Here is an 11,717-nt window from a genome sequence, read left to right as displayed (position 1 = left end):
AAGTACCTCCTATAGCAGTAGTGATTGTTGCAGTATACTAATTTCAAAACAGATGCATTTGGAACAATATTGAAAACAAAGGGATGTGAAATAAAAGTTGTCTATCATGGCCGACAAATAATCTTTCAAGAAAAAATTGATTATTATATTTCTTAATGATGATTTTGAGAAAGACAAAAAATTAATATGATTTTTAGTTATTTTGTTGGTATATAACTCTATTAAATGAACAAACGGGATATTTTATACCGGGTATGGCAGGGTAGTAGTTGCTGCTGAGATATAAATTGCTTTGAGGTATACAAAAGAACATGAGCACTTGGACTGTTACATAACATAGCCAAACAACAGCTTTATTTTAAGCATGCGGTTGAATCTCCTCATCACCAAGCAACTCAATTCAACCATTTTCTTAAATAGGCGAAAACAAAGGATGCAGATCATGGATGCCAGCAATTCTCCTTGAAGTATAATATTAACAAAAGATGAGTTTATTATAGCTGGGTTTATTATAGCTGTGCAACAAAAGATGTACAAGTAGATAATTCTATTTTCGATGAAATTCGAGAATGGTAAATAACAAGTATTCAATTTTTGTCCAATGCTCACGTAATAGCTAATTCTTAAGATATGTCTATGAAGTTACAGGTTGCAGAAAATGCAAGCGCAAATGGCAGAAGCAGAATTATGATCCTACCCAGCCAATGCAAAGCTGTCCTGAGTCCAGTGTGGTGGATCCATGACAGCACAGGGATCTGATTTCTCAAAGTCAGCGACCTACAGATGAACATTTCAAATAAAACCATTGAGTTGCAAACGTACATTTGAAAGAATGGTATCGATTGATATTAAGGCCAGAGACAGAGAGTCCATTAGAGGTACCTTTTCTTGACATTTAGGACAGTAGTGATATTTATGCCAAAGGCAGTCCATTGAGGGGAAAAGAAAGCAAACTCCAAGCATCATGGGCATCAAGCATCCAACAAATGCAGCTAAACTGGGCTTTGATCTATTTTTTGCAGCAAAGTTTCAGAACACGTAGTGATGTATGTAAAAAATTGTCAATGTTGGGAATGAACAGAAGTAAGGCAATCGTTCTAAGATTAAACCTAAATTAACAAATCCCAAATTAAGTAATTGGTGGTGAAGTGAATGTGAAGTAAGGTTGAAACCTAAAATCTGAAAGTGAAAGCCTAAGCATAACTAACAAGATCTTAATAGAGTCGAGGCGAGGCGAGGCGAGGAAGGGGAAATTGTTTCGTGAAATTGTAATTTGATCGGATAATAGAGAACTGATTTGATTTGATCAGAAATTGAAGAGAAGAGAATAGCATACCTGACGGTAGTGAGAGCAGTAGCACCACAGTAAGGGCAGTTGAACGGAGCAGGAGTGTCCCTGTAAATTGTCTGGTGGATGGGGATGCCCTTGGGATCTCCGACCACCGCATAAGGAGGGATCATCCCCCTCTGGTATTCGTTTTCATACACCGGCACACCAACCACCACTTCCTCCTTTCTCTCCATCCTCTTCTCCTTCCTTAGCCCTAATACAATTTTTTCAACTCTTTCATTATTCATTTATAATTGTAAACACGTCGCAATTACAATTAACGTTTTTACTCACTTTATTTTATAAATTCATTCTCTAATCTTCACTTGAACTTAAAATTTCATTTTTAAACACTTACTCCTATGTATTTTTCTACAAAAATATTAATTAATATAACAATAACAATTTTTATACACTAAACAAATCTACCAAAATGTGCTAACAGTAAATATTAAACTATATGCAAATATACACTAAAATTATTATGAAATTTATATCTATATTAATAAATAAATAATAAGGCGATTATTCCAACGCGTTTTTTCTTCTTTCTAGACCAAATACCTGTCCGGCACGCCAAAAGTACAGATATTATCTTTTATATTATATATACTCAAACAATGACTATATTCAACTATTACGCAAGCGTTTTCAAGTATTTTCAGTCTTTTCTAAACTTCTTTTATCTTTAGTTTAAGTTATATTAAATATTTTCAAAATTATCAATAATTAAAATTAAGTTAATAATAATTTTTCTAATTCCTGACTTATAACTTTAATTTTCTTTCCTAGTTTAAGTTTTCACAATTTGAAAATAAGTTGTAATTTTCATCAAAATTTTACTTTTTATTTTACTTATATTTTTGTTTTATCCAATTAAATGTTACAATCAAATTATTTACTTAATTTATTATAACATCAATTTAATTAATTAAAAATCAAGACATTTTAATTTATGTAAGATTAAATTGTGAATTAAAATTACGAATTCTTAAAAACATGGAAACTAAGATTGAAAAAATAGAATAATAAAAATCACAGCTGAAAAGCTAAAACACAATTATAATACATTGTCAAAAATAACATTATGTTTTGGTATAGTTATTTATCATAGATATAAAATACAATTTTTATGTTTAAATAGTATTTACTTCAATTTTGTATATGTAAACATATATTTATATATTTAAACATATCTTTAATGTACATTTTAATTATATAAAATATACACTGGTCATTTGTATTATACTACCGTGAGTCGTACGTAGATAATTCTTCTAGTAACTTAATCCCGTCAAATGAAAATTCAGCGCACCACAAATTCTTATGCATAACATAGAAGAGGAAAATACCTGGAAATTGCTGTATTTTTTTAGATAACATTCTCCTTTTGTTAACCTGAAAGAAAATGTTTATGGTGATGAAAAACATGAAAACTTTGTTTAAGAAAAAACTTGACAGAAGCAAAATAATATATATATATATATATATATATATATATATATATATATATATATATATATATATATATATATATATATATATATATATATATATATATATATATATATATATATATATAACAATAAAAATAAGGAATGATCATTTCCGAGAAATAAAAGGGTAACATATTATAATTTCACAATCTTATCTCAAAATAAATTCATGTGCTTTTTAGAATTTAAATTTTAAAAATTAAGATACTAAATTAATTAACAAATATTTAAAATACAATTATTAATAAAAACATTAATCCACGATAAAAAAAAATACTAAAAGAGCACAACTAAAAAAAATGAAAGAAAAAATTTAGATGAGTATATAGAGAGACATTTAAAAAAAAATCAAATTGGATGGACAAAAGTTTTATTTTTATTTTCCAGCTCAAATCAAATGAATTTTAAATTGATTAAATTTTTAGTTTTAATATATATATATATATATATATATATATATATATATATATATATATATATATATATGATCCAAAATTCATTAATCATATATTATTATATAAAATTTTAATATTATTTTCTTTTACACTATCACTTTTTCTTATTATTTTTGAAATTTATTTTTTGAAATACAATAAATAATTTCTGAATTTTTTTTAGAAAAAACCCCTCTTTGAGGTAAAATATTTTCCAAAGTATTTAATGGATTGGGAGGTGAAATTTGATGGGGGCAGAGGAAGCTCTGTAGGTTTAATTAGGGCTGAGAAAAAAACTCTATCCGACCATAACCATGTTACTCGAATGAAAAAATAGATGTGTGGGTCGAGTTATTTGAATTCGGATTACATGAACCCAAATATTTGGATTAAAACGGGCTTAGATGGTCGGGTACAAAATTTAAAATTAAAACTCGTGGATATCCAACCCGACTCGTTACACTTCGAAAACCCTAATTCTTTTTTTGATATTCAACTACTCCCCCCTTTCCATCTCCAGAAAATGCTGCTACACATAACCATCACCTACTACTTGTGATCAATGAAGACACCATTGTCTTCCTCATAAGCTTCACAATCACAAATTGCCTACTCAAACCTTTCCTATTTTCTCGTCCCCTTTCACCTTCAACAACTCATTACCCCTTCGTGCAAATCTCCACTCCTCTTGTCGTCAATATGGTTCCATTGTGTCGCAATACCGCATCTGGTTTGTTTTCAATCTGGAGAAGAAGGAGATCTGGGTTTGGTTTTTTCAATCTGGAGAAGAAGGAGATCTGGGTTTAGGTTTTTCGATCTGGAGAAGAAGGAAATCTGGGTTTGGTTTTTCGATCTGTGAAAGAAGATGATTTAGAACTTTACATAAATTCGGGTAACCCATATCTAGTCATATTTAACCGTATCCACGTTTAACCGAACCCAACTAACCTGGCCTATTAAATGGTCGGATATGAATTTTAAAAAAAAGATGGTTTGTGTGGATTAAGGGTATTGGGCCCGAATTTAGTCCAACCCAACCGATGCTCAGGCCTAGGTTTAATTCCATTAAGCCAAATATACATGTTCAAAATTATGTTTGATGGACATTGACCACAATATGTTGAACCATTGTATATAAATTAAATGAAAATTTAATCCAAATTAACCTAAAGTCTATCATATAAATAGATTTATCATTAATACCGTATCAGTGGGTGCAATATTTCTATGGAAACTAAGTGCAAAATCAAGACAAACCAATTTATTCACATAAAGTGAAACACAAAAGGCCTTAATGTTTAATAAAACTAAAATTTATAATGGTTGTCTATTCATCAACTTTGAATCCTCACTTAGGCCTCCACTTAACTGTCATATTTTTAAACTTTTCAAATTCATTCAAACTATGCCATGTAAACTCCGATGTCTTTTAATCATATTGTGCGTTTAGGTCAATACTTACTTTATTCAATACAAATGTTTTAGTTATATATTAGCAAGGTTTTTCATTAGTTAATGCACTAAATTATTAGAACAGGAAAACCAATTCTTTTTTATTGTTTCTTATTATACATGATCATTATTATACATGATCATTGAACTCAAGTCTAGGATGAGTATGCTTTGGAGTCTTTCAGTAATAGTTTTATTCTAAAAGGTGCATCGGAAGAAGAAAGAAATATTTAAAATACCTTAAGTTTTGACTTCTAAACTATGTGTGACTATTGGGTACAGTACTATAATATACCGATACTTCAACTTGAGTCAGTATCTGTGTCTGACGCGTATCCGTGTCCGATACTTTAGGATATTTTATTGGTACTTATCAATGAAGTATCTAATTTATAAAGTCGTAGTACGCTACAATAAAATATTTGAATAATGACAAATTTTAGTGACAAAGAATAATTAGTCACTATAGCGACCAATTTAGGTACCAATTTAAAAACTAAAAATTATTGACAACTAAAATAGTTTCAAAAAATTATAATTGGTTTCGAAATTGATAATTAAAATAGTTTCTATTATGTATTGATTTCTAAATTGGTCACTAATATTAGCTACCAAGGTTTTGACTATCAAAATAATTGGTCTCTAATTAAAAATTATTCTCTAAAATATTTTTTGTTACTAAAATTGATAATTATTTAAGAATTTTCTTCTAATGGTACTTTTATAATGACAATAATTTATATTTTGTATGTTGACAAATTTTGTACATATAATTTTAATTTGAATTCAAATAATAACAATCATATATTTATTATGTTTTTAAGAATTATTATACAATTTTTAATATTCATATATCACGTATCTATCATGTATCATATCTTATTATTTTGAGAATAGACGTATTGACGTATCAGATACGTATTGTATCCAATACACTTATCATATTTCTGCATTATAGGTACAATATGAACAAAACTTTTATCAAAGCGAACAATCACCAAAAGTTTGGGTCATATATAATGAACACCATATTCTCAAAAACACCCTCAAGTATACCGATGTTATCATGGTTAGGTGTGAACATTATATAAAATAAAATGTAAAATGTGGAAACAAGATAAAATTTTACATGAGTGCACGACAAACACCAAATAATTTTATTAAATTGGACGTGAGAAACTTTGGATAGATAATAATATTTGGATGACTAATTTAATCACGTTGGATCACATTATCTAACATCATTTATTTGACCGAACATATAATATATATATATATATATATATATATATATATATATATATATATATATATATAAAGTGGTGTAACTTTAATGAAGAGATTCATTGGTGAAATTTGATCTCTCCTGATATATGTATCGAGGAGGAATATTTGAATGAAAATAAGTCTTAAAATGAGTATTAAAAAAGGAGAAGTGTGAATTTTAAGTAGTAGAATTATGAGATGATATTTAATTGATTAATTTAAAAATAATGCACTGAGATAGAAGAAAAAGTGATGTTAATATTAATGAATAATTTGAATAGAAGTGTTAAGGAGGAAATTGTTAATAAGTGTAACAGTAAAAGTGAATAGTTGGAGAGAAGAAAATATAGTTGGAATGGTATGATCCTGGGTGAGAGAAAGAAGAGTGGGGGCATTACAGAGGCATTGTTGTCAGATGACCCGCAATAGTTCAGAACAGATTCCACAAACAGAATAAGTGCAGACGGATGTGCATTGGGCCTCTCCTACGCCACGCATTACCATTTTCTCACTAATCCAACGGCTCCGATCCAATCTTTTTTCCTTTTAACAGTACACATGCTTTACCCTCCATATTACTTTATCAATTAAGATCCATCTTTGTTATTTTTTTTCCCTCCTATCCTAATCCTATCCTAATTGTCCCATGTATTTTCTCTCTCACTTTTCTTCTTCTCAAGTTTACCTATTAGTTGCCACCACCCACAGCAGCAGCCCCGATACATTCGGCCATGCTCCTGTCCGTTTCTGTGCGTCCCACTCTTGCACTTTCTTATTCTCACACCCCCAAAATTCTCTTATCTCTCTTTATTTTATATATTTCTCCATTTTCTAACAATGACTTTAATTATACTGTGAGATATGAAAGACCATATTTACTAAGTAGTTTTATGAAACTTATTTATTTTTAATACTTAAAATGATTGAATTTGTGTTTTTTTTTCAAATACATAAATTAAATAAAAATAAAATGAAAACTAGGAAAATATTATAGAATTAAATTATATTTTAAGTTAATATATATATTTTGTTGAAAGAAACTATTAACAAAGATTATAAACGGTTTCGAGAAAGTGCCGGCATTCTTATGGGTAACCACGATTCTAGTTCCACTTTATATTATTTTATCATTAGTATATTGTGTTCAGTTCTTGGACAATCTCAATGTTTCCCAATCCCCTCAACTCTCTCACGGGTAATTTTTGTGATTCTGATGATGTAGTTAATTATACTGAAGCAAAATTTGCACACAAAAATGAGGTTTGAGTTGTGGAAATGGATCGTTAGATTAATAAATAAATAGAAAAATAAGAATGGGAGTATTATGATAGTTTAATTGAGTTAAATTAAAGGGTGGTGGAAAAGCGCGTGAAGTTTGCAGCGAAAGCAGCGAAGCAAGACAAAATGCAACCCACAGTGGTTCCCTGGAGCTGACAGCTGCTACCCCACATCGTGAAGATGAGCGTCGGACACGCGCAGAGGGAGAGCGTGTGAGATGTATGTATTTCTACCCTTAAATGAACAACAATGTGAATATCTCAAGCCTCCCTCCGTAACCAGTTAGTTCTCATTTGTATTGCCTCCAAAATCTCTCTGTGGGGGGGGGGGGGGGGGTATGTGCGTTGTTCAGTACAACTAGTTTTGGTGCAGCTGTTCATTTGATTTTCCCTCGCTGGCTGGCCAGCTTCGCAGTCGCAAGTCGCAGGTAATAACGGCGCATCTTATCCGATCAGATAAATTTATTAATATATGTATATATATGGTGGTGGCTAGCTTTGTGTTGTGGTTTCCATTAATTGTTGTTGGCAACAATGACAGCTCCAATCAAAAAATATGGAGGCGATCACTGCTTCCTTAGAGAGGTCTCTTCAAAACTGTTCTTTAAACAACGATAACCACCAGAGCAGGAGGGAAAACGGCTCAGCCGCAGATGCAGCACTGCCACCAGGCTTAGGCATCTCATCCACCTCCGACCATCTCCCGGACACGGATAATAATCATAACTCTAACTCCGACACCACCTTAGAGCTCAACTCTCACATCTCACTCCCTTATCACTGGGAACAATGCCTAGATTTAAAGGTTCAATCCCCCCTTTCCTTTTTCTCTTTTCCCCTCCTCCCCATTTATTATTATTTTTTTCTTCTCTTCTCTTCTAACAAATCCCTGCATGAAACTGGATCTTGCCTCTCGCTCACGTTGTTGTTGTTGTGTATCCCTTGCCCTTCTTTCCAAGATAAAGTTTTGCACATGCTCACCACCCAAAACCCTAGAAAAAGGATTTTTTTTTTTTCATTTCCTTCTTTTTCTCTCTACTCTCTATTAGGGAAGCAAGATGCAACTTTTCCGAGATAGACCATCCTCAAGTCATAGACAGCATTTATTGTTTTTTTTTTCTTCTGTTATTGGGGAATTTAATTTGTGAATACGTATATACACATATGTTCTCTCTAGTGATTCGCTAGTCTTGCAGAAGAGAAGGACCAGGGGAAAGAGTATGATTTTCCTTTAATATATTTGTTTGATCCTAGGTATTTGAAATTCTGATCCGGATAAGAGGGGTGTGTTTTTGATTTGTTATTTGGTGAGAAGAAGCTTGTACGTTCTGTGTAATTGATATATGTGTATATGCAACAGACGGGGGAAATTTATTACATTAACTGGAGGAACGGAATGAAAGCAAAGGAGGATCCAAGAGCAGTAGCAGTGGCAGAGTATAATAGTGTAAGTAGGGATTGTGAATCCGAAGAAGAGAGCTGGTACGACAGCGAAGAGTCTTCATCGGAGTCATGTCCTTCTTCATCCAAAGAGAACTATCAGGGTTCGGTAGAGAAACAGAATGTTTTGGTGGTGGCCGGGTGCAAGGGCTGTCTCATGTATTTCATGGTGCCCAAGCAGGTTGAAGACTGCCCTAAATGTAGTGGTCAACTCCTCCACTTCGATCGATCCGAAAATGGCTCTCCATGATTTCCACTTCTTTTTTTTTTCCAATTCCTTGTGTTTTTTCTCTCCTTTTCTTCCCTCTTCTCAGTGTGAAACTATAGTTCTTTCTCTTTTTTCTTTATTATTTTTAGATGAAATTTTCAATCTTTTCAGCTAAGACACCCTTCTGCACTTCGATCTTCACCATAGGTTTTATTTATTTATTTTATTAATTACTCTTATTACTTTAACATTTTGTGTTTCTCTCGGTCCTCAATAAATAAAATGACATATATTCGGTCAATATCTACAGTGCTGGCAGTAAGGTCAGTTTTAGAAGAACGAAAGAATAATATTTGTAATGATTGCGACGTGTAGCGTTCGTGCCTTTTCATGTATTACTTTTACAAAAAATTAAATCAATGTATTGTCTCTTATAGATTTTTGTTTTACCGTCTAGGTCCACCTTGCTTATTTAGCGCCATCAGTTGATTATTTCATTTTTGTTATCATATCATATGCATGATTCTCTTCGTTAAAATACATTTTAAAATATTTTAAGGTAATTATTCATTTATTGTTTTATTATTTAATATTTGAAAAACTAATCCATATGAAAGAGTTAAATTGAGATAGAGTTTCTCTCTATGAATATAATTGTTAACACATTAATTTATGTAACAGGTTAAGTCGAGAGGTGAAAAAGGCAAAGGCTGTTAAAGAATGAAAAAAAAAACAATATCAGAATATTCATTAAAAAATCACGTTTATGTTTATGCTTAACACGTGCACTTAGTTTCAAGGGATTTTCAAACATTCTTTTCTGTGAATAAAATAAGTTATCCCAACAAAATAGCTTAGAGAGATTCAGAATTGGTATCATTTGACCTAATAAAAGTTTTTTCTCACCCTTGGACAGTTTATGTATGCACTCATAATTCGATATTCTCGCCGTATGAGCAGGGTTCGATTTAAATTAAGATGTGTGTATTCTAATAACAGTGATCATTGTTGAATGTGATTTATAAGATAAGATACACGTTAGATCAAAGTCACAGTTTATGAAAGTGACATAGTTTAAAGTTAAGTTTTTGGTAAAGTAAGGGTTTGGTCAACTGCTTAGGCGTGTTTGACAGAACTTTCTGAATAGAAAAATAGGAGAAAACAAAATTAAAATAAGGAGGGTTCGCGATTGTGGCTGAGTCGTGAGTGGGTGTGATTCTATGATTGCCCGCTATGAAATTAACAACAAAAATATTTAACAAAGCTTGCCACATAACATCATTTTACATAATTAAACTCTTACACAATTTAAGCATAAAACTTTACATAATTTTCAACATTTGAATACGGGTAAATTTATTTCATGTATATAAATAAAATAACTTCCAAGATAAATTTTTCCGTAATCAATTTATGTGAAAATTGTTTCAAGTATATTTTCATCGCACACAAAAAAATGAAAAATTTTCATTTTACTTTATTATGTAAAAATCTTATGATCTTGTGAAATATCAAGGATAATCCATTATTATATATTTATAGCGTGTTTGGGGACAACTTAAAAATATACTTTTCAGCTGTTTTTATTGTTAAAAGAAATTATTTATATTAAAACCTATATATTTGGGAATTTGAATGGAATTTATATTTCTTAAAACCGTTTTGACTTACAAATTTATAACTTATTACGTTTTTTTTTTCAACATGTTTTCATTATTTTATCATATAGAAACATTTTATTTTATTCCAAATAATCTTAATTTAAACCTCAATCCATTATAATAGTTATAGTAATCAATTATCGGTTAATGTTAAAATAACTTAATATCTATGGATATTTCAAACCATATTATACTTCTTTAGTTCTTCCATCTACCTACGCAGTATGCATATAGGTGGGGTAATGAGTAATTAACGTTTCTGAATTTTTTTTGTTCAATTATCCATTGCCAGCTACATACCTTATTGGATCAGTGCGTGCCTATATGCATAATATTTTCTATCGTTTTCTCCATTTTTGCAACATTTTTCCTTTTTAAGGAGAGGTTTTGGGTATTCGTCATAGGATCTCGGGCTAGTCCTGTAAAAGAAAAGGGATATTCGGCTATTAAGTAAGTATAGAGATATGTTGATTTTTCAATCCATCTTAAAAATGCAATGACTACTTTCATGAATGCCCAATCAAACACATCACATTGTCACTACCCAAGACAACCACAAAACAAATGCAATATTTTCTCCGTATCTCTACCAATAAACTTCCTCTACAGTTTCCTATCTTTCTATTTTGCTTCACCAAAATAAATTGATAGAAAAAATGCGTCACGATATCTAAGAGTTATTTTATCAATAGAAAAATAAAATCAACACAACAAAAAAATAACATTATGCAAATTTTTTACAATATATAAACAAATTTTCCGTTACAAGACTTTACTACCACCATTCTATTACAAGAGTATAAAAAAATCAAATACAAACTTAACATGCGTTTGAATTAAAACATCCAAAAATCATCTATCATAAGTTTATTATATAGTTACTATTATTCACTATATTTTTTGTCCTAAGTGATGTGAAACATTTTAAAATGTATTATTTTCATCAACCCAATTAACATAAAAAATAAATAAATACACCCTAATTTGGACACTTTTTAACTAATTTTATCTTATATGCTTACGGTGTATAATGTTTCAACATTTTAAAGCAATAGAAAATTAAAATTTGAAATTAAAATATATCAAAGTGTAAAATAAAGATAAATTCTAGTTTTATATCCAATAAAGAATATCACTTAGACAATAAACTTTT

At 30.5% G+C, this 11,717-nt stretch overlaps 2 protein-coding genes across 2 annotated transcripts; one reads left to right on the top strand and one right to left on the bottom strand.

Annotated features, from left to right (window-relative positions):
• Nucleotides 1–462: 462 nt before the first annotated feature.
• Nucleotides 463–1,606, bottom strand: LOC114185265 (GSH-induced LITAF domain protein). Its single transcript, XM_028072892.1, has 3 exons — nt 1,337–1,606; nt 883–1,009; nt 463–777 (listed from the first exon to the last, which is right to left on the bottom strand). The coding sequence occupies exons 1-3, from the start codon at nt 1,576–1,578 to the stop codon at nt 694–696; spliced, it is 453 nt and encodes a 150-aa protein (XP_027928693.1). The 5' UTR covers nt 1,579–1,606; the 3' UTR covers nt 463–693.
• Nucleotides 1,607–7,572: 5,966 nt separating this feature from the next.
• On the top strand, nt 7,573–9,204 carry LOC114185263. Its single transcript, XM_028072891.1, has 3 exons — nt 7,573–7,683; nt 7,797–8,060; nt 8,616–9,204. Exons 2-3 carry the CDS (start codon nt 7,812–7,814, stop codon nt 8,943–8,945), a joined length of 579 nt encoding a protein of 192 aa, XP_027928692.1. The 5' UTR covers nt 7,573–7,683; nt 7,797–7,811; the 3' UTR covers nt 8,946–9,204.
• Nucleotides 9,205–11,717: the final 2,513 nt, after the last annotated feature.

This window comes from Vigna unguiculata, chromosome 5 (genome assembly GCF_004118075.2).
Source record: "Vigna unguiculata cultivar IT97K-499-35 chromosome 5, ASM411807v1, whole genome shotgun sequence".
In the NCBI taxonomy this organism is placed as follows: Eukaryota; Viridiplantae; Streptophyta; class Magnoliopsida; order Fabales; family Fabaceae; genus Vigna; species Vigna unguiculata.
The sequence above is the reverse complement of the archived record's forward strand: the minus strand, read 5'-3'. Positions and strand labels throughout refer to the sequence as shown.

Excerpts from the sequence above, each read along its gene's own strand:
- LOC114185263 (XM_028072891.1), top strand. The coding sequence starts at position 7,812 with ATGGAGGCGATCACTGCTTCCTTAGAGAGGTCTCTTCAAAACTGTTCT. Across the intron at positions 8,061-8,615 it reads AACAATGCCTAGATTTAAAG|ACGGGGGAAATTTATTACAT; the intron begins GTTCAATCCCCC and ends TATATGCAACAG.
- LOC114185265 (XM_028072892.1), bottom strand. The coding sequence starts at position 1,578 with ATGAATAATGAAAGAGTTGAAAAAATTGTATTAGGGCTAAGGAAGGAG. Across the intron at positions 1,010-1,336 it reads ACTGCTCTCACTACCGTCAG|ATCAAAGCCCAGTTTAGCTG; the intron begins GTATGCTATTCT and ends TGCAAAAAATAG. Across the intron at positions 778-882 it reads GTCCTAAATGTCAAGAAAAG|GTCGCTGACTTTGAGAAATC; the intron begins GTACCTCTAATG and ends GTTCATCTGTAG.